A 27,320-nucleotide genomic window follows, 5' to 3' on the forward strand; every position below is an offset into this window, starting at 1 on the left:
AGTGTAAAAATGTTCAGCACTCAGTGTGGGGGCCAAATGCATTGGCTCACCGACCCACCTGACTGTCCTGGAGGAGGAATACCTCCGGGGCCTCTGGGTAATCTAACAAAGATGGAGAGCACTGCGGCCTTATTCCCAAAACAGGGCTCCAAAGCTATGGGTTTAGGCACAGACTGTGAGGGGAAAAAAAAAAAAAGACAAATGGTTACAAAAAAAAAAAAAAAAAAAAAAAAAATATACAGTGGGGTCCTGAGAGCAGCATTAGTTTTTTTAATACATTCAATACAAATGTTCCATTATTATTATTATTATTATTATTAATTTATTAATTTATTTTTACAAATTATAATATAACAGTATATTACAAATACGTGAATTTTAATTTCACTAACCATCTTTTCACTATCACTACCCATTCACAACAGTATAATGTGAAAATATTATTTAAATTCAAGTAGTTTTCAAATTTAATAGATTTTTAAATGCAATTTATTGCTATAATAGCAAAGCTGAATTTTCAACATTTCAACAGACTTGAAATGAAGACTGTTGTCGTGTTCTCACACATTTGGACCCCACTGTACATTATAGTGGCATTACTAAAACAGTTCTGATAGTATAATAATGTTTGTATTATAATTTTAGCCATTTCACCTCTTAACAGCGGCAAAAGAACTGTTCCAAAAATATTTAAGGAAAATACTTAATTTAAATTGAGAATGATTCCCAATTGCCTTTTAGTATATACCTATGACTCATCTTACACCAGTTAACTGGAACAACTGTTATATTCCAAGGTATAGTGCTTCAAAGAATACTATGGTACGTGCAGAAAAACTATTGTATTTCTTCGTAAGTATTTTTAATGCATGTGTGGAGCAGGGCTGAAAGCACATGACCTTCTGTTTTTGAACACACGCACAAATCATATTCCAGCTTTGACCCATTTCACACTCTCATTTTGCCCTTAGTCCCAAGCCTTACATAAACCCTTTTATACACACACACACACACACTTGTTCTTTTTACTTAACCGCCGAGTTTTCCCAGCGTATGTTGTGTGAATGCGTGATATTAGCGCATATGCATCAAAAAGACTTTTCAATGACTGAGTGTTTGTGTGCTTACTGCGGCTCTCCAACCCCTCATTCACGCATTCTCCTCTCTGTACAGCACACTTGCATATTCATCCCTCCTTCTCTTCATATATTCTTCTCTTTAAGCCACTTCTTATCCTACCGAGGCCAGTTCACCCCCTCACTCCTCTCTATCTGCCTCCTCCTCGCACTTTCCCACTGTCAATTCAGAGCAGGGGGGAACGGCATTTATCTTTCACGCCATACACACCTACTCCTCCAGCACACAAAAAGAAGAAACTCCTAGTAAAATTCAATTACAGCCTCTGAGAGCATGGGCATGAGTATGGAGGGGCGTATTGCTGTATGTATGCATTTTTATATTTATATATATATATATATGCATTCGTTAGGTTTCGGCTCAGGCGATTATCTGAGGCAACCAGACTGAGCAAGCAGAAGACAGGTTCTGTTTAATTAACTCTTATAATTAAAGAAAACGCGAATGGCGTTGAGTGAGTGAGAGAGAAAGCAGACGTATACTAAATGTGTCAGAGGCCACAAACTACAACACTGCATGTTCTGATGTCCACTGAGCTCCCTTGTGCGTCGCTTTTGGTTTAGACGTGTTTACTTTAGTTTCACACCCTCTGGGTGCTTCTATGAGATTTGAGAAAGGTAACTGCGTTTATAGCATTTCGCTATCAAGGATGGCTGGATTGTAATTACTTTTAAACTTTGATAGTGAGCATAGGACATTGATGGAGCAGGAGTGAGAACATGGGAAGGAGGTAAATCTAAATTGGATCTTCACTCTGGGGCTGTCATTACAGTGTTAGGACAACAAACAAAGCGAAACCGTAATTACAAACCAACAACTGCAGAAATCAAATATCGCTCTTATACTATGTAATGCAGTTATTAGTTGCAAATTTCATAGAAGGGGACAAAAGGCCTTGAAAGTAAAGGAAACCGAATTAAAGCTGTCAAAACCAGACGCTGGAAGTGTGATGTTTTAAAGTTGCTGAGTATCTGAAAACGTAGAGGTTTAGTTTGAGACTTAAAACACAGAAGTTTTGTTCTAAAACCTAGCGAGCTGCCTAACAAGACAACTTTTGAGGCACATTCCCAAAAATCTATACTGCCTTAGAATGTACCTCAATTTGGCCAGGTTGTCCGGTAGCATCACATGTATCCTCCAAAGATAAATTTCTTTTGTGGAGATACAATTCATTTTGGAGAGCTTTGTGTTTTGAGGGAAATATTTTATTTACCACTTCAAAAATCAATAGAATTATTTCACTTATAGTCTTGGGTAAAACCTAGATTTTCGAATTAATCGCAGTCTTTATTTCAACTTTATATATCAATTCTTAAAATACCACAATCGATCTTTTACTCAATTCCTATTTTCAGTGGGTGCATGATAATGTAGCCTGCAAAGAAAAATAACTCTGTCAACTGCATAGTTTGGGCCCTGTTGTTAATATTTAACGTAAATATTTTCATAATGTACCAAGACAGTTTCTCGTATCCGTGCATGCTGTTCCATTTTTCAGCATAGTATTCCCCTAATGCTGAATCTTCATCGGAAAAAGAAATTAAATTTTACCCGAGTTGTGAATGCAGGTTTGAAATCCGTACTGAATGTGATGCAATATAAAAGACTAAATAATGAAAAGAAACCTCTTTCTATCATGGATTGCCTGCAAAAACTAATGTCACCTATTGTATGCAACCAGTGTCATCTAAACCTATTGTGTGCTGTATTTATCCAACGGTAGTCGACTAAGTAACATCTATCATCACTTTATAGTGCAGCATGTGCACTATTTCCATTGGCATCAATGGATGTGCAAGGTACTGTGTAAACTCTAGTGTGTAGGTACCCCACTCATTGTCACTTCAAGGAGTGATCCGTTTCTCTCACATATTCATAAAAGACAGTGTAGTCTTACACACCACGAAGAATTGACGCACTACATGCAAATTAAATTCTCTGTTGTTTTCACTGTCAAAATCACTGAGTTAGTTTGAAATTATTCAACCTTTAAGACCAAGCAGAAAGCACTGCCGGCTGGTTACTTTAGTCGTGGGCAGGAATAACATAACCCATATTAATGTACCTTCATAAAGAGCTGTCATTTTCTAAAGAAAATCAGATTCCAAATCATTCATATATTCATATATATCTGTCGAGTCCGGTGAGTACACCAAGAAATCCACTAGCCAATGGCAGTTCTATTGCCAAGGGGTGCATAGAGGGATGTGGTGTGAAATGTGAAGCACAATTAACCAGGATTCAGTTTACCTGAGATGTAGAATGACTCCACAAAATTTCTAAACTAAGCAAACTGGACTTCATAACTGATGTGCATTTAAAAAAAACTGACTGTTGCTGTAAATATGTGCATGTTATTGCATTAATTATCGAATTATCGCACAGCCCTGTCGGAAACTAAATGGGAAGTCTGTATTGCGATCCATACAACGAAAAGCTGGTTTAATATTCAATGTGTATTGTAATATTAATTTACTTATTGAGCCTTTATTTCAGCATTGAATCATTAGCTTAGCAACATGTGATAACGAGAAACAAATAAGAATTGGAGTTTCTCGTCGCAGAATCACTCTAGTTTACTTGTTTTTCCGTGTCCCTCATGCGAAGAAAATCATTGTGTAATGCTTTCCTCCATTTTCTGATACAATTCGATGTGTCGTAAAGTTGATCGCTAAAAACGCGCATTTGAGTCAATTGCGTCTTTGCATCGTCTTTGTACGTTATCTACTCACGCGAATAATTCAATTCGCCATATTTCACCATATAAGAGCTGCTGCCTTTGAACAGTTTAATACGACTTTTATTCGGTTGCCATTTTAGAAGGCAGTTTTTATGTAGGCAGCAGACAGTGACGCAGCTCACTAGATTTTGGAACAGAGCCAGTGACTCAGCTCCCAGTTTGTTCCCAACATTAACATATGCAGTAACTGCACCCCCTCTTAAAGCCACTCTGATGTCACCACACGAAAGGTCACGCTAACCTTCACATTTCCACCAATCAGGTCTGGTGGCTCCTCATCCGTCTCCAAGGCGACGTTGATGGTGGCGAATGGTCGGCTGGCCATCTGCTGCATTTCTCGCAGGAGTTGCTGAGAAAGGGAAGAGGAAAATTATCCAAGTGTTACATTCACACACAAACATGCATACGGCTCTGTGTGCCGTTAAAGCTGAGATCAATATAAAGGTGACGGCTGAAACGGTCTAGCTTGAAAGAGATGCAGGCTGAATGCAAAAGAGAGAAGACCAGATTGAGACAAGCTTGTGTGCACAAACACATAAAAGGACCATCTAAGTCTGAGAGAGAGCACACAGAGAACAGATCAAACACCTGTTAAGCATAATTGATGCCGCTCTTTGCATATATCTCAGGAAAATAAGGATGCAAAGACATAAATTGGCACAAATCTTCCAATAAACAAGGGAAAAAATGAAAAGGTTACATGCAGGTATAGAACATCTGATAAGTGTCGATATTAAAATTTCAAGAGCTGTGCTCAAGAGTTCTTTTCATTCTGAGATATGTCTTCGAATGTCTGTCAACAGCATGCGAGGAAAAATAAATAAATATATAAATACTAGTGTTCACTTAAGAAACATAGGAACAGAAGCCAGTCATTTTTCCTGTTTCTTCTTTTCAGTGAATGGAAATTTTAGGGGACACATGGCATCCTAAACTTATATCTCAAATCTCCATTTGAGCATCACAGCCACAAAATAATATTATCTATAAACTTACCTCAATGTTGTTACTGTTCAATAAAACTTAATAGCATGTATGGGTTTTTTCATTAATTGACAAAGCAGAAATAAAATCTAAGCATTGGGGAAAAAAAAAACAAAAAACATTTGTTAGATGTGCTATTTCCAAGCACAATTCAAATATGAGAAGGTGCATTTTTAGGTTATTGTAAATGTTTTACATTAATTAACACTTAATGTATTATGGTGTTTTGTATTTGTTTTTTTTTTATATATATGTACTTGTTCTCCATAGCGCTAAAACAAATTACCCCTCAAGGGGGACAATAAATGGTAAAGTAAAATAATGAAAACTTCAAAAGCTCAAAAAAAACAACAAAAAAACCCCAGAAATGCTTCCTTAGCAACCAATTGAAATAAAATATGGTTAGAGTCAGAAAATATATTTAAAAAAATTAAAGCTAATCTGCCCAACAACCTACCGACTGTAAATTTGTAACTATGGCTTTAATATGGTTCATTTAGACAAACTAAAAGTGCAGAAAACATGCTTTTAAAACTACCCGTAAAGTTCCCACATTAAGCATTCTGAAGTTTTGAACATCTCAAATGTCCCCATGGGATTGTCTCTAGGTCTCTGATGTTAATAATGATGAAGATGGCAATCTGAATCAGTATGCGTGTGTGAGAGACTGAGAAAGACAGATAGAGAGAGCGATAAGAGCAAAACAAGCTTCTTCACAGCAAACCACTCAATTAGAAATCCCCACCGTCTGACAGCCATCCCTCTCTGCAGGAACCACAAGTCATTTAATCTGTGTGTGCGTTGTGTATCTGTCCATCCATGTTTGAATGCTCAGCTCAATACACAACAGAAAATCTTATAAAGACGGAGAAAGAGAAAGGAAGAGAGAGAGAGAGAGCGCAAGCGCTCCAGGGAGCACAGCAACTGTCACACACATACCCACATGGTCCCGTTGCAGCACATCAAAGTGCATATTTACTGATGTGTGCTTTAAACTACCGTCAGGAATATAAGGCATATCCAAAGAGACAGAGCAGAGGGGTAAAGATGGATGTGGAGAAGGGAGAGAAGAGAGAGATCTTTCAATCAACCTTCAGGAGAGAAGCAGTGCTGAATCAGATGGTAAGGTGTAGCCATGCTGAATACTGATCTGAGACAGCCGGTGCACTGAAACACAAGGACACTCTGATATCAATCCCCACTGCGCTTCTCCCAGCTGGTCTGGATTGGTGGTTTTAGGGGGATTTTGGTCACTTGAAAACCAGCTAGACCATCTTAAACCAGCTAAGTCTAGCTAATTTTCTTTTTTCTTTTTTTTTAGCAGCTTAGGCTTTAACGGCCCAACATTTGTTCTACGTTCCACTGGCTCACACATTCAGGCAGTAGAAATCTGATTTTTTGTTTTTGTCTGACTAAAACTTGTGGTCTGAACAAAGATTACAAATCGATCTAAATTGGGCTTCGATAACTAATCAATAAAATCAACAATAATTGCTAATGAAAATAATAAATTAAGGTTTCAGAGTGTATCTTGAGTTTGTTGTAAGTAGTTGCAGGTTTTAAAATGTGATTACAAATAAAAATCAATTGATCAGTCATTAATACCACTTTAAATCAGTAAATAATGCATTTTTTTTTTTAGACCAAAAAAAAAAAAATATCTGAAATATAGTGGTTAATTTTAATTATGTGGCATGTTTGAGAATGTATTTATATTTGGTCACACTTTATCTTAAGGTGCACTTCTTGCTATTAACAAACCAGTATATATATATATATATATATATATATGACACATTAAATTATTATCAAAATAATTGTTATTTGCAGCCTTAATCTGAATTTTATCCATATGCGGTTTGAAAAACTCTGACACTTATGATGTCTGATGCGCCTCATGAGTTCAGCACTGCGGTGAAATATCAAAAAGTTTTCTACCCTCTGATGAATCGACAGCTCTTCCTATATCTTTTGGCATAGTGCATAGACTTTAGTCATTAATATGGCTACCCGTGTAGATATGTGGATATTCACCAGACTGAACAAACAGATCTGATTTCATCTATTGTAAAATGATAGTGGGGACAGTCGGTCCTAAAGACTGGATTTGGAATTGGAAGCACTGTGAACAAAGCCATAGATCGATGGTTGGTCGTCAAAAAAAAAAAAAAAAAAAAAAAAAAAAAAAAAGAAGTGGCCTATGAGACTGTCTTCAAAATAATGGTGTTGCATGTCTGATACATCTAATTGTCTCAGCAACAGGCTGGGTGGGAGGAACACGACAGAACAGGAGGGAGCCACCCAACCAACCAGAGATAAACCTGGGCCACTGTGAGAGATTAATGCAGGAATATAATCCCCCAAATGAGCCGTAATCCAACTGCCTAATTATGCCCACAAGCCCCTGAGACTACAGATTAGCAGAATTAATATCACTGCCTTGCAGCAGACAGAAAGAGAGAGTGCAAAGAGACATGTGTCCTTAGCCACAACTCACTTGCTGAACCATTCAGGCACACTCATCTGAATTTTGTTTTTCAATAATTAATAACCAGACATTTAGAGGTGGGTTTGATCTGAAACACTGCACTCGACAAATGTTTTTAATGTGGATATAAACAGCAAAGCTTCTATGTATGCTTCAGAATGGATCTGTTCTCATTTGTACAGAAAAGGTATTAGATCATCTGTGGTCCGTCTGTCCCCATTTCAGGCTTTTCTATAACTTTTGACCAATTATTCTCCAAGACTAATTACTGGACAAGGATTTTTACTAATCATTTTAAAGAAATGACACTCCCGCAAAGAGCAGGAAATCTAGACGACATCTAGTCAATTAAATATTTTAGAGATAGAAAAATGTAGAAATCACTCAAGATTTCTATGACCTTTGTATAACTTCTTTCAACGAAGTTCTTTGACTCTTCTAGCCCTGGAAATGACGATTTTAAAATTCTCTGACATCCCAGTTTTTGTGACCATGTGAAGCCTGATATTTGTATGCATGGCCCTGACAGCTGAATACATCCACTAACAATCCACTTTAGGTTGTCTTAAATGACAATTTAAAAACAGATCATGCCTCCAAAACTCAGATCTCCCCTGAATGTCAAATCACGGTGACAATGCGGGAATATGGGAGCACTTCACATCCAAAAATGAACACAGGAAAACCATCAGGGGCAATGAGTATTCCATTTTCTTTTTAAATTCGCCTATAAATACTCGGATGTTAAGATTAAAAAAAAAGAAGCAATTAACGCCATATTGGTTGCACCAAAGTTTAATTTTCAAATGCAAAGCCACTGTACAAATTCACTGACATGAGTAAAATATTGGTGAACAAAACGTGAAAAAAAGAAAAGAATCCAAACAAGCAGCTTTCACCAAATATGCGTGACCAACTTCAACATGAGTGAAATCTGCACAGGACCTTTTGTGCCCTAATTGTGCAGATTTCCATTTAAGCGGATGAATCGCAACATCTAAAAAGATGCATGTATTGCAGCACTGAATGTGCAAAATCGAGACAAAAAGTGGAAAAGTGGATCATTGTGTGTCTTGATTTGTGCTACCGTGGAAGGGGGAGGTGGGGGGGAGATTTGCCACACGCCACTGGTTAGTATTTACTATATTTGAAACAAGTCAACAGTTCTATAAAGTCTGGCAAGATAAACCCATGCTCATTTGTTGCATCAAAGCAAAACGAATTCGTGCTCTGAGGGATATTGGAGCGATAAGATAAGGGAATATAGGAAAGCCTTGCATGAACCGTAATGACTAGAACGTTCTCGTTAACCATGGCATTTCTGTGCAACGGATGTGGGCCGGCGCACTCTGAAGGAGGCAGGCATGCTCACGTTGCCTGTCATCTTAAATCAGTCTGAAGCTGCAGCCGGTTCTTGATGGCCATGAGTGGATAAGGAAAGCTTGTGCCAATGAGTCCCGCTGGTATTTACTGAACTGTTCTGCTGTAATAACCAGTTGCCTTCACGGTGGCACAGGGATCAGTAAAGACTGGATCCATTACAGAGAAATATTTTGATGCCAGTGCAGCACCATTCCTAGGTATCCAATTCTCTACTGCAACAGATTGTTAAGATTAGTTCACTCGGACCATATGCTGAAATCAGTGTTTTTAGTGTCGAGTCATCTATTACACATAGTGGGTGGGAGAGTGTGTGTTTCTCCGTGTATGTGAAACACAAATGTCTATTTTTTTCTCAACTATACAACTGTTTCGGATTACGTGTGGGTGAAAAAACAAGACCGTATTACTGCAGAGGGATTCTGACCTCCCAATTGAGAGGCGCTAAGAGCCTGATGAACTTGGCTGCTACAACCGTCCAAGCACACAAACACATCCAGGCCTGGGCGAGTTCCTCTACACCCGCATCCCTTCATCAAACAGAAGGGGGAGGCTGATGCAAGCGTTTACACTCAATCCTCTGAAGGAATATAGAGTGAGGAGAGAAAGGAGAGAGACTGTGAAGGAATGAAAGCTAGAGAGAGGGAGATTGAGGGAGAGGTGGAGACCGAATGAGTGTGCTGACTGAGTGAAAATGTGGCAAAGAACGGATGAGGCCCTTCTTTCGCTCTCTTTTCAGAGCAATCTCTACCCTAATCACTCAAGCTCCTCCTCTGCGAGGTTATTATTGCCAACTAAAACTATTACCAAGGCAAAAAAAAAAAAAAAAACAGCGCTGAAAAAGTATGAGCTTGTGCGGAAAAAAAAAGAAGAAATGTCACTGAAACTATAAAGGTGCAACACAAAATCTGTATTTTTAACCAATTACACTTGCACTTTCTGGCCAAATCTTTTGGACCTCAGAGAATACCCCATTGTGTAGTTTCTTATCCAAATGAGTGTGAATTCAACTGAAAAAAACCCTAATTCAATTCATGTTGCTGGACCATAAATGATCCATATATATATATATATTTTATATCCACACACACACAGTATATATATATATATATATATATATGATACAGTTTAATATATGTCACTATATGAAAATGAAAAAAATACACAGTAGAGCTAAAAGCAATTCTAAAATGAAATAAAAATTTAAATAAAAAGTTTATTATTATTATTATTAGGGTGGGCGATGTCTTATATCACGATATAAGTAAATGTATTTTATGTTAATGATATAATCACAATATAGTCATTTGCTTGCTTTAATAATGGTCTGTTTTTGATCAATTTTCTAAACAGAAGGAATATTAGACTGCTGTACCCCCTCCCTAAATTAATCTGCTGTTTTCAAATTAATCTGAAAATGAAACAAAAATTAGGACACCAACTAATGAAATAAAAAAATGATAAAAACAAAATCCCCTCTGTGAATAATCTGAATTAGCAGTTTATCACTTTTAATATGGCCTCATACAAACCCTTAGTCACAAAATTCCAAATTATAAACATATAGTCATATTCACTTCGTTCATGCTCTCAAAAAGAGACAGAACAAAATACAGGATGACTGTTCAAGTACGATAGGGGCTGTTTGCCCCAGAGGAGCTCTGATCATGTAATGCTTCTCTTAATCATCTCACACAGGCGAAACGTGAAATATGTCAAGACAAATAAAACACTAGCATAGAGGTGAACAGTCTGAGAAGTGTTTTTACTCCACAGAACTGACTGCAATGACAGTTCAATCTCGTGCTGGTGAGAAAAGTGCATTCCAGCCCAAACCACAGCTAAATAAAACTACAGAGAACACCCCAAAGGACATTGCTTTGCAGAGAAGAGAGGTCTTGGGATGGGAGATGAGGCTTTGTGCAGGATAGCACAAAGAAACTAAGTGACTTCACTGTTTGCGAGGCCCTACCATACATTATGAAAAAGATAAAGACATCTCTCCCAGCGCCAGAGACCCCCTGCTGCCAAACAAGCAGTTTTCATGCTGGAACTCCAGTTCCTGCTCAAACCTTTTCATCGTGAGGGTCAAGATGACTTCTTCAACTGTAAAGAACACAAAGTCAACAAGGCTTTTGAGACACAAATACATCAGAAGGGCCAGCTGGGCCCAACATGGTCTCTCCCGCTACAGTGCAGCTCTACGTTTACCAACTGTCCCAGGATTTGTGGAGATTTTCACTATATTCTGACATTCCTCCGTTACTCTGAAAAAGCAGGAAACATCCTGCCAAAAATCTCAAAAACTTTGCCATCTCAGTTAAAATCCACCAGTCTTGACCAGCTACAGATGGTCAAGGATTTGACTCCCACTGTCCAAAAACCCCACACACACACAATCTTTCCAAAAGAATTCTGATCAAAATCACAATGAGAGATTAACTGATATTGACAATTCTTTTTTTTTAATAAGAATTCAGAAGGAATACCGATGGAAATGAATTCTGCCAACATTAATTACACTGGTTTTGGCCGCATCTGCCAGTACAAAGACCAGCTGCTGAGCGTCATCACGACCACAAAGAGCCAATCACTAACCCCTTCTACACCAACACCACATTTTATTAAGCCTTAATAAGAAACTGTTCAAGTTCAATCAAGAAAAAAAATACCTCAAATGTAACTACTTCAATCTTTCAAAGGTCGTGTATCATAGTTTTTACCACATATATGGTAATAGCTTTTTGCACCAAAAAAGTGCAAATTTAGAAACAGAAAACTAAAATATGGGCTATATACTTTCTCTCTCTAGCTCAGTGACTCTTAAATTAAAACAGGCCATTGTTTGCTGTTGTTTATTTAATATTTTCCATGACTATGTAAACACTCTCTTTTCCCACAAGACATTAAAAAAAAACTTTGCTGCACTCATTTGAGCTGTGCTTTTTATTTTGACTACAATATACTTTTTAATTGCAGCATCCTTCAGTAACAGACTGTTTGAAAATTGTGTGTTTCATTGTGACAGGTTCACAAAACAATTTGCAGGGAAATGTTAAGATCACACTGAAATGATCAGGGACTTTGCTAAAAATAAATATCCTTCTAAAGAGCACCGGAAAAAACAAGCAGCTGATATGCAGATACGTACAGAGAGGAACTGCACAAGGTTTGACTCTTTGCATCTTCTTCAGTGTTTAGGAATAGTAGCATCTAACCTTTTGTACTTTGCTGACATGCTCACGTGTCAAATGCTTCTGTTTTCTGATACAAAAAGACAAGCGTGGCGGGGGAAGCGTTTCGGCTTTTTGAAAGTTACAGCATGTTTTCATAATAAAATGGCTATAAAGTCAGATCATAAGACCAAAGAATTGATTTGTCATGATATAACCCTTATAAACAACCAAAATGCCTACCGAAACTATACATAGTTATTAAAAAAACCCTTAAAACAGAGTTGGTAAGAAGTATTCGTTTCTCAGTGTAAAAGAGAGACACACAAACACGAGACACCAGCTATCAGGCCACCTCATTATAGCACACACACATGGACAGAGAATATCGACAGCTATTCCCACTACGGCTAATTCACAAGCCACTCTCTGTCAGTTTAATTCACAGCCTCATCAATAAAGGTGTGAGAGCCGGTGTGTGCGCGTGAGGACCAGCGAGGACGACTGAAGAGGACCGCGTGCTCATCAAAAATCTGAAATCTTGTAAAATACTGTGCTAATTGGGTCATAAACTAATATCAACTAATAACAAAAGGCAGATTTTAACACGCTCTATGCGCAAAAACACAAATATTCTCCAACGCAATGGTAACTTATTCAGGATTGAATATGAAAACGCAGGAGCACGCGGTCTAATTTTAAAATGCGACTAAATAGAAATTTCATAGGGACGCTTTTGTAATGTTCTTTGAATGACGCACATTCGCAAGATTAAAGAAAATAATCAGCAGTCTGTTAGCATCAGCTCATCTCGGCTGAGTGGCCCTCATTTGCATATCTAACAATTACAGAGGATAGTCCCTGAAAAACTGATAACCCGCATCTTTGATTTTTGGGTCACAATACATTCTCTGCCTGCGAGGCTTGTGATATTTATCACTGAAAGATTTACCTGGAAACTCTTTCAGAGCACCTCCGGAAGAATTCTGTGTAATTACTTGCGCTCACACACACACACACACCTCGGAGAGCGCTTTGAGAAAAGGTCACTTCTGATTTGCAATTATAGTTTCGACATCTAAGCAACCCTCCGATGCTTTTTCAAATCTTCAAACAGGACAGCGGTGTTCAAAGGCAGGACAGATACACGCCGCGCTATCATTCACCATCATTTTCTAAATGTAAATTAAAAGCTTATGTAAAGCTATGTATAACATACTGATTAAAAAGTACACAAAGCAGATAAAAAAAAAAAAAAAAAAAAAAAAAAACGTCAGAACTCAAATTTTATATTGATTAAACGTCTAAATATTCAAGCTCAGGAGGTCTGATCCTTGGTCTGGACGTCTGGCACTTGAGAACATGACTTGATGTGTTATGATTCTACCACAAATCTTCATAAAGGTGCGTGAAAAAGAAAAAAGTAAGACCACTAGTCTGTTTACTGGCCCCAATTATCCTCAATGTCTGGTTGCTGTAGAGATGATTAGTAACATTCATGCTTAAAAGGTCAGAAGAGTGCAAAATTTGAGGGTTTAAGACTGATATAGGAAGTGATGTGCATGTACGCATATGAATGCATGTTTGATTGTTGCGCGAAAGAGGAAAAAGTATTACCACTTTTTATTGGATGAGAGCACTTCACTAAGCCAGATGGTGAAGAGGGTCCTTTAAAGGACACTCACATTAGCCCTTATAAACACCCCTTGCGTGGTTTAAATTGGCCTCTCGAAACCTTTCAAAACCAAAACTCTTCAGTCTCTGTGGGGGCCGTAAAATCAAGGTTCATGTTCCAGCACATGTTCTTAATTTTAACAAACCTGACCACGATGTAATAAATAATTTAACTGGTAACAACCAACAAATTCTTGAATTTACATTAACAGACACGAGTTTTACTAACTGACTGAAAACTACTGACAAAACAATGCTACCAGAAAGACCAAAAAATAACTGGTCAAATATTTCCCAATTTGAGATTATATTCAATAGATTTCATAAGTTACATAGAGTAATTGAGATACAAAGAAGAAATCATTTGGACGCCATTATTTTTGCACTGGACCGTTAAACTTAGTAGAAAAGTATTTACAGAAAGCCTCTGACTAAAAGTAACAATTGAATAGAAAAGCAGATTGAGTGAAATGGGTTAAGGTTAGGCTTTCATGATTAAAAATACTTCCTAATACTGCTCTTTAAGTCCACTTGAACACTAACTAAACTGCATAAACCCATTAAAATGCTCAACTTAAAGTCTTTATGTAAAATCCATTATATAGGGTTATAAAGGGTATAATGCACTATTCATAATGTGCATTCTAATAAATTATATCTTGTAAATAATTATAAATCAAAGTTAATATGCCTGTTAGCATTGCTAGTGTAACACTGTTAAGTCATTGTTAAACTGTATCAAGGTGTATATATAAACATTGTGTTATAAAGGTATTAAATGTGTTTACAATTACTTATGACATTGCACAATGCCTTTTCCAAGCATTGAAATGCATAATTAATGCATGGTACATAAAGGCTTTAAGTGAAGTGCTACCGATATCATTAACAGCCAATTACAACAACTTAATCAAAAATGTCTTAGAAAAATCTATTGTTCGACCTCTAGTGGAATCGTGCAAAAACAGTCTAACGGATGGATCTGTCCAGCCTGACCGACAGCATTTGAAGATGCTGATGTGACATTAATAAGACGGTTCAAAGCTGCGCAGCGCATCGTGTGGCAGGAAAAGTCAATGAAATTCCACAGGTAACAAGGGAAATGTTACAGCACTGACCTCTCTGCGCCGTGACGCCCAGCAGCTCTGTTTTATCTTCCAAACGACTGCTGCCACCAGAAGCAAGGACAGGAAACAGCTTCACGCAGGCAAGGCAAGGCAAGGCAAAGCAGGAAACAGAAAGGAAGAGGACAAATTATTAACGTTTTTTTAGATGCGCTTTTATGGAAAACAATGAAAGAATCCCGTTCCACTGAGTCGAGTCAAGATCACACCTCAAGCACACACAGGGCTGTTCATGTTTAATGGATTAGAGGTAGTTTCACTGCCCCAGGTGTGCTAAAGATCAGCAGTGTTGGTATACTCTTGGTAACGGGGCCAAAGCTCCTCTCGTGTATAGGAGAACTGGACTGTATGTGATAGAATCATAAATGTGTAGGTGCATGTTTATACCTTATAAGTGCAGGTGTGTGCAGAGCTGAAATACATTCGCTCTGGGTTTTGGGAATAGCTCACCCACACACATACACACACACACACACACACACACACACACACACACATGCACGCACGCACGCACACATACGCGCACACCAAGGCTATATAGAGTTGGTGTAATTTATCACGGCTGAGCTGACATAACTAACGATGAAGAACCATGGCCGACCACAGCTAGAGTTGGGTGTAAGTGTGTTACTTGTGTGTATGTTTCACATGTGTCTTAGCTATGATGCATGACCACATCGGAGTGATTATCATATTTTAATCACCCTTTTGCTGTTTAGAAACCAGTAGGAAGTATAACAAGGGACATGCCAGAATGCGCGAGACTGTGCGTACGTGACGGTGTGAGTTTGCTATGTATGCTCTACACCACCTGCTTCCTAAATCAATAACATATTACAGCAGGTCTTCCAGAGGTGAATTAGAGCTTAGAGCCGTATCACACCCCGAACATGCTCCATTAAAAATGTACAGTATTAAGATCGTAATGGGTTTTTGAGAATATCTGTGGCTTTAGAAGTGCACTGAAGACTCGTGTGCTCGTCTTACCTGAAGAACGTGACAAAAAACTGAACCAAATCCATGAAGTTACTGTGTTGAGAGAAAGCGATCTGAGGAGAAAAGAGAAATGGATGAAATAGCGAGAAAAACATTCATTTACATACTTTTGTGTGCATGTGTTTTTCAGTCTGTCTAAATAGGACATGAGAGCAAAGGTTTCGTTTCTGACTGTACCAACACTGCCCCCTGCTGCTACACATCTCTCTCTCGACACACGATCAATAGAAAAGAGCATCTTTACACTTTCAGGCTCTCCATTCTAATTCAAACAAGTAATCATATTAGTTTGACAGGACTACTGTACGTTATTATGATGGACCTCCAATAACAGAAAGAGATGAATAATAGTCAAAGAGCAATGGCTTTCCACACCAGTATTAACCTTGAGCAAGTGCATTTATTAAATCCAGGCAAAGCACTTTTAAGCAATGTTTTAGACCTGTAATTTTGAAAAGGGCTTAGCGGCACGTTTAATCATGGGTTACTAGTGCCTGCTCCAGAACAGGTTCGACACCGTTTGCTAAAGCCCTATTACAGTATTAAAGGTACAGAGCGGGGTTTTTCAATCCCCAAATGCTATCTTCCTTGTGCGAGGCAGCTATATGTTCGAATGTATAAATGTATACTGTGAAGATTTTGCATTTATATTACATTACATTATGTGAAAGTATACGGAGTAAAATATTTCAAATGTTACAGTAAAATATATCTTTTCATTATATTACATGATTTTTAAAAATATTATAATTATTTTTACGTATGGATTTAAAAGTTTAAAGACATGAGTAAATCACATAGTTATCATTAAATAAGTGATTACTTATTTAATTAATTATTTAAAAAATATTTATATTGTATTGTACTGTATTTTTCTGTAAACCTGCTCCCTGGCACTCGCTGATGGTCCTCTTTCAGCTTGGTATAGAGGGTAAACACTGCAGTGCTGGAGTTATTTAACAAAGGCAATATCATAACCTTCTCCAGCGCTTCCTTCATTAGATATTCACACAGCGCTTGTACTTCTTACAATGTGTTTAGCGTCTAACGCAGAAAAAAAACACGTCCAACACTCCTGCATTCAGTCTTTTTAGGAACGCAGACAAGCAGAGGAGATTTACATGTTAACATTTACCCAGATGGTTTTTGTTGAAACTGCCCGCACGCTCGCTACGTGCTGCACTTGTCCAATCAGTGTTATTAACCTTGTAAATATGCAAATGAGACCGTTAACCCAGGGTTTACAAACGTGCAGCGTGAAATAAGAAAACCTGATTAGTCCAAATTAATTACTAGCCCGGCGCGTGAAACACGAAACAAGCCCACAATTACGTTAACGCAGTGTTTAAAATGACCCTATTGAAATTAGCGCTGCAACAGCTGCAAAAAAATTACATCATCCCCGTCGCTCTGTTTAGGGATGCAGTCCTAATCCCGTCTAACGTAAGGAGGGCAGAGTCTAGGGGATACCGGAGACGTTGCCACATTAAAACACTGTCATTTTCTCTCCATCTTTTACCTGCTTTCAAACAAGCTCACTCTTCCCTCTCTATTCCTCCAGGCATTTCCAAAATAAGCACAGGATTTTTCGGCGAGGGAGAGGGAGAGAACAGGGTAAAAGAGAGCATGCCAGACGTCCACAGCATGGAGGGTGAATTCACACAGAGCTCTCATTGAGCAGATGCTGTGCGCTGATACAGCCTCTCTCACACGCCACAGCCTCCTCATGTTCAGACGCACAGTCTCAAAGACAAACGGGTCCTGACTCACAGCACTGATACCCACACACATTCAACATAAAACAATAGCAAGCCGACTTATCACTGTCATTCACACATGACAACCTGTGGCTCAGACGGGCATGCATGAGGCGTTTGTGACGCGAACGCTATATATAGCTCGTTAGTCATGTTTTAAGGGATAATCGTGTGGCTTACCCAGTCTAAACAAGAAGTGAGTAGTTTCGGTACACCTGCCAAGGTAAGCTAACTAGTGTGAGATGTTTTGTTAAGTCTGCGATCTGCGAAGGAGGACTGAACCTGAGAAACAGATGTACCGCTATCACTACTGACAGAACAGAAGGGTGTAGAAACCAGTCCAAGATGAACCAGTAGGCAATACATAAATCCAAATTTGGATTTCGAAGTTTGCGGTGTCTCAAACATTCTTTACATTCTGTCCCCATCTGCCATTGTTTGCACAAACAGGCAGTCCCACCCCGAACTCTCGCCATTGGCTGAGGCAGAAGTTGACATGTCACGCTGCTCAAACAAACAGAGCAATGTTTTGAAAAGCGTGACTCAGCCGCAGTGTTTACACTCCTCCTATGAATATATGACTTGGTTTTTAAACATTACACCGGCTGAAAAGAATTAAAAGTCGAGTCCGCTGCATTTTCATGAAAAAGTTCTCGTGAAAAACCTGACAAAAAAAAATGTCAAAAATGTGTATACACTTGCCTTTCCAACGTCTTTGACAAATGACAGACCGCTCGGTCATTTCCAACGGAGAGCAGTATGGAAGCCGTGTAGAATTTCAATCGCATATGCATGCAGAATTTTCTGATCTTCAGAAATGTGTGGACTTTAAGGTTCTAATCTAAACTAATTAACAACATATTACTTTTAAACACTACTTCAGTAAAACGGACAGTACTGAATTTTGATTTCAAAATAATTGTTTTATAGTTCACATAATTATGAATGTTGAACAGCAGCCATAACCTGACCTACAGGTGGCTATTTGTTTGTTTTGTGTATACTGAAATTTCTCATTTATTTTATTTTAATTAAGTCAAAAAAAAAAAACGTTATTTCAACAGTATTTAGACATAGTGGAAGCATTTATTGTACTGCATTAAATTTTAAATTAATGACTTGTTTAAACAAATTAAAAAATACAAACACAAAGGTAAAATGTCTGGATCCATTTTGGTATTATTAAAAACAGTGAATGAACTTTACTATCGTGTGATTGTTAATAAAAAAAAGTCTTCATGTTAAAGTTTTAATTTGGGTTTGATACGTGACCTTTTAAATGTTTTTGTGAAGCTCAACCAAATTCTGCTTTTAAATAACATTCTCACTCAGAAACTCGACACATGATCGCTTCCTACTACACTCGTTTAGATTCACACGCTTCCATTCTTCTGGCCAAAAACTACACAGGCCTCACAGACTCTTTGACCACAGGCAAAACGACAACAAGAGCCAGAAACAGAAGGCTGGAATTGTGCCTTGTCTGAACTTTCTGATCGCTGTGATTCTCTTATTCCTCTCAGGCTCTTTCCTCGGTCTCTCTCTCTCAAAGAGCCATGTGTTTCAACTTAACATTCCTTCTGACACTCTCAGTCTCAGCCTGCCATGTTTACAGAGCAGGTTTCTAGCGCTGCGTTTTTCTCCAGCCCATACCCTCTCGCCGTTCTCCTCTAAACGCCTGACAACAGCCCCTCTGTCCTCCAGAGCTACCACACCACAAGCCCTCTCGCCCGCGATCGTGCTCGGGTCCACGCATGCAGTCTCTGTTAGATGAAACGTGGCGTCCAAAAGGTCAGTTAGAGAAGCGAAAGGCGAACGAGAGAGATGATAAGGGCGTTACCTGTGTGAAATTCACCCTTTCTCCATGAGCTGAGGAGAGAACGTGCTGCAGAACAGCGGACGGACAATCAAACTAAACTCTGAGTTTCAGCGCCCCAGCACAGGAGGGTAGGTTAGATCGCTTTCCAAAGCAGAGGAAGAGAGGAGGGGGAAAGGGAAAAGAGGAGGAGAGGAGAGGAGAGGAGAGGAGAAGAGAAGAGGGAGGGAGAGGAAAGCTCTGCCAAATCATTTCCAGACCAGACAGGCCAAAGATATATGAGAAAGAATAAAGGGACACAGCCTCTGTGAATTTACAGATGGAAGGAGAGGATAAGATAGCAAAACAAAACGGCACTCTCTCTCTCACACACACACATACACACACACACACAATATTTTTTTCTCTGCGTACATCACTGGACTTAATAAAAGTGAGCATTGCTCTCACCTGGATTTTGACTGGCCAGGTGAAGTTGCTGACATACACGTAGAAGGTAATGTTGGCATTGCTCCGGAAATCAAACTTCTCATTGGAGAAGCTGTCTTTGAACTCCTTTATGTTGCTGCGGGAGACTATAGGGATTTCCTCACCAGCTTGAGTCCCAGCTGCTCAGAAAGGATGAAATGCAGGGTTACAGGAAGGAAGATGAGACACTGCACACACAGCATATTTATGATGTGCTTAAAATATATGTTTAACACGTGTCGGGGCTTCATACCTGCAAAGCTGGTTGCCCATGTGATGTTGAGGTTAAAGTTTTTTGAGGCATTAATAAACATGTCCAGGTCTCGATTTTGCTGCGAGAGTAATCCAAAAAACATTCAGACAAATGAGACGACATGTGAAACAGAAAAGAGAAATATACATAGTCTAAAATGAATTATATAAGCCAAAATGTTTTCCCCAAACTGCAGTAGCTTTTATACCATGGCATATCAGCAGTATGATTTAAAGTATAATCTGTTCTCCAAACCGATGCTTATCTAAATTTATGCATCACATAAAACTCAACTCAAGTAATCATAAAATCCATTTTATTTCATCACTAGATTATTAAAAATAGATTATTAGATTACTAGATTTTTAGGAATGCAAACTGCAAGCCACAAATCTTCACAATTTCGAGAAGGACCCCACTGAAAGTGCATAAGGCCCAGCGTATGACATTTAACACAAACTTCTTCTGGTCTATAACACAAACTAGGCCTTCTGGTCTATTGTTTTCTATTCAATCTTAATTTAAAAAGACACATGCTATGCAAAGTTCACCTTTACTTGTTGGAGCTACAGAAATCATTCACTTAAGAACAGTGCGTGACGTCATGTTTTTATTTCATTTGGGTCATATTATCAGGTACTGTGTATTACGCTGCCGTCACTTAAAACACAGATCTGATTTGGCTTTAAAAATGATTTTTAGCAAAACAGACATGATAATCCAAGCCAAACAGATGTTTTGTTTTGGCAGAGTAAGAGCGGAAAAGGGGGATGAGAGCAGCAGCTGTTTTGCATTTAAAGATACATGCATGAAAAACAGCATGTTTCTGCTTCTACTCAAAACTGGCATTTTTTTAATTATATGATAATTCTGGGGGCACCTGAGACTTATTACATGTTGTAAAAAGGGCCATAATAGGTGCACTTTAAGAATGGTTCTTGGTAACCCCCCTGTAATTCTCTCTCTCGTTTGCAAATCAAAGTGAAAAAAAAAAACAAGTCTTTCCAGCATAACGCACCTCATCTGGAGTTGCCACAAAGTTGATGGCAGTATAGTAGCGGTCGTCCTCCTGAGACAAACTGAAGGTAAACTGATAGTCTATCAGCAGAGTGTCTGCGCGCCGGAGACAAAGATAAAGATAAAGTTGTTTGTGAGCGGAAGGATAAAGATAAAAGAAAAAGGATAACAGATACTATTTAAAAATTATTACTCAAAATTTGGACATTTTCCCAGATTGACTGCCACAGGTTTGTGGTTTCCGTCCGATTTAGTCAGGTAAGGACAAAATGACTAGTTCAGAAAATGACTAAATTACTCAAATAGCCACAATATGAACAGCCATCAGCCGCTGCATTGACATACTCACAATAACACGTTCCCTTCAGAGGGTTGCCCTGGTAACGGTTCTCTACCTCACACCTGAGGGACAGAACGAAACAAAAGCCGAGTGTGAAAATGAGCAGGATTACAAAAGAACAGAGTTGGATACAGACAAGATAACTATGAGCTATCCGTCGTATATTTGACAAATGACTTCTAATGGCAGAGCGGAAAAAACCTCACACACTTACAAATGGCAGCGGTCTCCTTTGATGCCCTTGGTGGTACAGAAGCATTTGCCATTGTTAGAGTTACACATGCTGGCATGGCCGTTGCACTTACATGCTGAAAATGACCAATACACACATACGGTTAAGGCCTAAACAAACCAGCAGCAAAAGTCAACTGTATTTTGGCCTGGGCTTGTGTTTAGACTTACGCTGACAGCTGCCCCCGTTTGTGGGATCGCCATAGTAACCGGAGATACAGCTCTCGCACTGTTTGCCTGTGGTGAGGTCCTCGCATCTCTCACACACGCTCTCATTGACACAAGAGCTGTGTCCGTTACACTGGCACGCTGCATGAGAGAGGAGCAAACAGAACAATGCAAGAACATGTGACCAGGAGGACTTCTATAAAAATGCAAACAGTGTCTAAAGTAAAACTGAGATAGAAGCAGCCAGGGCAATATATCAATAAAAAGCTGTATTTGTCAGCTATGTAACGATTCGATATACAACAGAGACAATTATATTCTCTCTAAAATGATTTTTAAAAGGTTATTCAACATCCACATTAGTGTAGCGCTTGAACCAATCACACAGACACAAGTTTTCAATAAATTAGGAACAATCGCAGACGCCTCACCCAATATACATGTCTTTGAATGACCCCGGACCCGCGGTTACCATGGTAACCGGGACACCTCTGCCAGATCAGATAAACTTTATGACCTAAAAGTATGCAGAGAGAATCTCCCCTTCCCACTTACTCTCTCTAAAACAGACACATTCCGCAGTAATAAAAATAGACCTATAATAGGCAATAATAATTAGCTCAAATAAAAGTATCAAAAGTAATCGTATGGTTTTATTGAACAAAATTGCCAAAATACATAATGTATTAAAAGCAAGTTATTATTTAACTTTGCGTTTGTGAATACACAACAGAATTATGCTTTATTTAGATTTTTAAATGGGTTTAATTTATCATGCAGCATTGAAGAAAAGTCTAATTATGCGTTTCATGGATTCCCGTCTCTTTTCCAGTATTTTACTGGTTACTCACTGAATCAGAGGAATTGTGACAGCCCTATTCATAATGTTACTTAATTTTTTGTGAAATGAGATAGAGAATGAGAAATGTAATATTCGGTTCAAGTTAGCATCACTACATTCCATAAACTCGACCAATACAGAATAAAGAACAACGTTTTACCTGGGCACTGGATGAAGGACCAGTTGTAGCTGCCCTCTAGTGGGCACAAGCTCACGTTCAGCATTGGCTGAGGGGCGGGAATGAGGGAGGGGCCTGAAGAGGAAGGGGCGTGGAACAGTGTTTGGATCGGACCGCGGTAAGAGCCCTCTATACACTGGCCCCGTCCTGTATTGCTGGGATCAGTGCACCACCCACAGCCAGGCTGGTCCAAACAGTGACCACAGGTCTTGTAGCCAGAACAATTCTCCGCTGCAATAAAAACACACATCCATTTATCACAGGGGTCATGCAGTGCAATCACCTCCAACTGAACCCTTGACAGCAAAGTTATTATTAGTATATTAATCTGAATCGATTTTATGCCTGCTGTGTCAATAAAACGGAGGCGTGCTGATGTTTTATATTCGATTTACAAAGAAAAACAAGACACAGGCTACCAGGCATGAGTCCGCTAAATGAGAGGCAGACATACGTGGGCAGCTGTTCATGGTGTACCACTCCATGCACTGGCCGTAGGGGAAGGACGCCACATAAGCATTAGAGTCCACGCACTGCCTCATGTTACTACACCACATGCACTCTGAGCTCCCACTGGTGCACTCACTACAGGAAGATCTCAGGGCACAGGGCGTCCGACACTGCTTCACACTGTGGTTCGCTGAAAGAAAAAGCACACAAGAATTCTCATGTCAATAAGCAGCAAAAAAAATAAGGTTCACTTATAAAAATACATGAACACACACACACACACACACACACACACACACACACACACACACATTAATAATTAATATTTACTAATAACATGTTTTTTTTTATAACTGATACCAACTAGCAAAATAAAATAAGATTTAAAAAATGAAAATTTAAAATAAAATGTATTTTAGTATATATTTAAAATATATGTATTTCCTGTTTTAAAACATAATAAATAAGACTTTATGTAGAATTTTTTAATTTATTGTGATAAAACTATTATGTGATAAACTACTACGTTTATTCTAAAGTATTACTATAATATAAAATACATTTTCAAAACATGAAATTGCACATTTGCACATGTGCACAATTTTCTGTTAGTAAGTCAAGTGAGCAATGGTCAGTGTATGTTTTCTTTCTCACTTGGTCGTTCACACAGACTCCCATTAACAGAGTTGACGCAGGTTGCTGCCTTCAGTCCATTAAAAGTGGGCTCAGCCAGGTACCCACAGAAACCAGCGTCGCTGGGCTCGCCCGGCAGCCACTGCAGTGTGGAATTGGTGAAGGGGGACATGTCCTCCCAGCACCAGTAGGAGACATTGATCTTCCTCAGACCCACCCACGGAGTGATGATGGCTTTTGACTGCAGCACACAGGACAATTCATATTCAATTGAATAACCAACCCCACGAAGAACAGAGACTGTGAAAGTGTGTTGAACTCACTTGCAACGATCTGTTGTGCATCTCTTTGAGGACAAACTGGACTTTCTTCTGTGTGGTGAGGGAAGCCAGCACCGCCTGGTGACTGCGACACGCCAGTTTAGCGTTATCATAAGAGTCCTTAGCTGTGATCAGCTTCAGACAGGAGTTCCCCACCAGGTGCCAACTCTCCCCACAGATATTCCCTAAAACACACAGTGCAATCATCAGGCTTCCTAATTAACATACGAGAAACATGGCAACTGATGTGATATTATTCCACCAAACTGTCCCGATATTTGATTTTATTCTATATTCACACTTAGTTGTTCTGATATTGTCTTTGCAATGCATGTATATATTTAAGAAAAGCATGTTATGTTTATATACTAAATATATATAATATAAATTAATAGTGATATTATTTCAATGATATTTTAGTCTATATTTTGTATGCATGCATTCATATTTTGTTGTTCTGCCACTATTTTTACAACGGACCATGACTAACATTATTTACAACTTCAGATATCTTCATTTCTGATCTGAAGGTAAAAAGCTCCGTGTTTATTACCAGGCAGGGTAGTGCACTCTTGATTTCTCGTCTCCCATTGGCAGTTCTGATCTGTGGCACAACTTTTGCAGCTGGTCTTTTTGCTGCACACAAAGGATGGGTTATCCTTTGGACACGCCTCATACTCCATTATCCCACCCTGCGGACCAGCAGACAGATTAGACACGTCAGAGCAAAGTCCCGGCATTACGCATTCAAAACCTGAAATTTCTTCTTCCACACACTTCTCTGTAAGTCACAGCATATTACATGCGGCGTCTTACCGGAGAACTGGTGCAGTTACTATGACCAGACACACAGGCCGCAGCGCACCACTGGCAGCTGTTAGTGTTTGCTGTACAGCTGTAGCAGTCTGAATACTGCTCACACTTTTCACCATCGGCATCTGAAAAACACACACGTATATTAATGCATACAACACCTGTGGCAGTAAACGTGTATCCCTTGATGCCACACTCTGGAAAAGTTCAAACATCTGACAGATAATGTTGATCATCTTGTATTCAGACAAGTCTAGTTCATGTTCTGGTATTAATTTGATTTGGATAAATTAAATTGAGAATTCAAATTTCAGTGATAAAAAAAAAAAACTGAGCAAATTACCCATAATGTCTGTCCCAATTCTGACATCCTCAAAAAACCAATCCCGCTTGATTATAAAGGCTTGTGTTTTGTGGATACTGTATTTTGACAACACTTCTTATGCCAAATAACTAAAGCTAACGTTCTCATTGAGTGCAAATCTTCTCACTGCCTGGTTCACCATCATGGATTTAGGCCCTTTTGCCAATTTTCTAGATACAATAATACTTGGTAGTATAAACACTGCCTGCTGGTATCCCATAGGGCATGAAAAAACTTTTCAAAATCAATAAGGAGCAGTCGGTTGCAATAGGATTAGGAAAACCCCTAAGGTAAAGAAAAAAAAACTCTCAGCGATGCTTCAAAATTCTTAGTGATAAATTCACTATAACTTTGGGTTTTCTCAGTATAAGGTTTATAAAGTTTACCAAAACGCAGTAATATTAAAACAGTAATACTGTAAAATATTACAATTCAAAATAACCAAATTTTTTATAAAGTATGATCCGTAAAAAATCATTGCAATATTCTAATATGCAAAAATGTAAAAATAATAATAAATAATAATATAAAAAATTTAAATAGTAATAAAACAGTGTAAATAACAGGCGGATCCGTAGTAAAAGTCTTAAAACAAAACGCACTAGTGTAAATGTAGCCTAATATGCAAAAAGAAAAAAATGAACTGTAATATGCTATTAGTATCATAAATGTATTTACAGATTTAATGTGTCCTTGCTTGAAAGAAATTAATTGTCTTTTCAAGTAAACAGTAAATCTAATGACTTGCATTTAGATCAAGACGTTTACATGACCTCATATAAACGCAGTTAAATGTAAAGGATGAATTGAGACACCGCCGCTTAAAAAGCCAGACATCCCTACGGTAATAATTATAACTTAAACTCGAAATAGTTCTAAAGACACACAAGGAAGCAGACGTCCTCTTTGTTCCTGTCACTTACACGCTCTGGGACTGCAGGTGTTTCGTAAGCCCTCGGTGTCGTGAGGTGCTGCAGCGTCCCAGGACATGCAGGTGGAGGCAGAAAAGTTCCACACACACTTCACGCCGGGCACAGCCGTCACGCACTCCAGCTGCTCCGAGAAAGCAGCGCAGCTCGCAGGGGTGAACCTCAGCACGTCGCTGAGCATCAGGCTGTTAAAGCCTCCGTACACGTACATCACCCTGACACACGAGAGACAGAGATTAACCTCCAGAGAGGACAGAGAGAGCTATGAAGGCTGAGGAAGAAGAGGCCAGTGCGAATGAGGAAGAACATGAAAAGGAACTAGAGAGGAGTGATGAATAAAGCACATGAGACTGACAAGTCAAACAGCAAAAGCAGTGTTGTGCCACAGCTCCCCACAGAGGGGTCAATCGGTGGTCATATCGCCGCTGACAACGACGCTGGGAATCATGGGTAAGAATACAGATCACAGTCAAAATCTCACAGGAGAAAGCCTTCTGTGTGGATGAGCGTGTTTGTTAAGCTGGCAATCTGAAGCACTAATAATGAGACTTGTTATTTATGGATAATGATTCTGCTTTATGACTTCATTTGACTAATCCGTACGGAAGGAGATTACAGGCAGATTTATATATAGACTTCCTATTTACCACAACGCCGTTCAAACATCACAGAAATAGAAACACTTAAAAAGGAACATTCAGGACTCAATACAACAAGCGTTTGTGGCATGCTTTTGGAAATTATTTTGACTCTGTTCGTAACAGACCAACTGCTTTACAGTTTGTACGACAGGTTTACTGAAGTGTTTTTTGTAAAAGCAAAAGTTCTTATTTTGTTTAAATCGCTTGAATAATTCAGCACAAACGATTAGCATTTGAGCTGTGAATCGGTTTTTCGAACATGGCTACGTTCCTCCCTGGTGGTATTTCATAAAAATGTTTTCCATAAAGTATAGTCTTACGTGGTCACATTATAAATTTGAAGAAGGACTGGTAACACTTTACAATATCATTTGTTAACATCGGTTAATGTAATTTATATATCAT

General features: G+C 38.8%; 1 protein-coding gene across 1 annotated transcript in view; it reads right to left on the bottom strand.

Moving 5' to 3' along the window:
* atrn (attractin) overlaps nucleotides 1-27,320 on the bottom strand; it is a 45,449-nt gene that overhangs the window by 2,055 nt on the left and 16,074 nt on the right. Inside the window, exons 12-28 of the mRNA XM_043254812.1 lie at nucleotides 26,269-26,489; nucleotides 24,985-25,106; nucleotides 24,722-24,860; nucleotides 24,172-24,353; nucleotides 23,870-24,089; nucleotides 23,220-23,405; nucleotides 22,748-22,996; nucleotides 21,750-21,887; nucleotides 21,562-21,655; nucleotides 21,357-21,409; nucleotides 21,009-21,103; nucleotides 19,991-20,069; nucleotides 19,720-19,877; nucleotides 15,688-15,749; nucleotides 14,695-14,773; nucleotides 4,119-4,226; nucleotides 59-173 (exon numbers count right to left, since the gene is read on the bottom strand). Of these exons, the coding sequence (XP_043110747.1) occupies nucleotides 59-173; nucleotides 4,119-4,226; nucleotides 14,695-14,773; nucleotides 15,688-15,749; nucleotides 19,720-19,877; nucleotides 19,991-20,069; nucleotides 21,009-21,103; nucleotides 21,357-21,409; nucleotides 21,562-21,655; nucleotides 21,750-21,887; nucleotides 22,748-22,996; nucleotides 23,220-23,405; nucleotides 23,870-24,089; nucleotides 24,172-24,353; nucleotides 24,722-24,860; nucleotides 24,985-25,106; nucleotides 26,269-26,489 (2,300 nt within the window). The remainder of the gene's footprint in view (nucleotides 1-58; nucleotides 174-4,118; nucleotides 4,227-14,694; nucleotides 14,774-15,687; nucleotides 15,750-19,719; nucleotides 19,878-19,990; nucleotides 20,070-21,008; nucleotides 21,104-21,356; nucleotides 21,410-21,561; nucleotides 21,656-21,749; nucleotides 21,888-22,747; nucleotides 22,997-23,219; nucleotides 23,406-23,869; nucleotides 24,090-24,171; nucleotides 24,354-24,721; nucleotides 24,861-24,984; nucleotides 25,107-26,268; nucleotides 26,490-27,320) is intronic.

Source organism: Puntigrus tetrazona, chromosome 13, assembly GCF_018831695.1.
Source record: "Puntigrus tetrazona isolate hp1 chromosome 13, ASM1883169v1, whole genome shotgun sequence".
Lineage (NCBI taxonomy): Eukaryota > Metazoa > Chordata > Actinopteri > Cypriniformes > Cyprinidae > Puntigrus > Puntigrus tetrazona.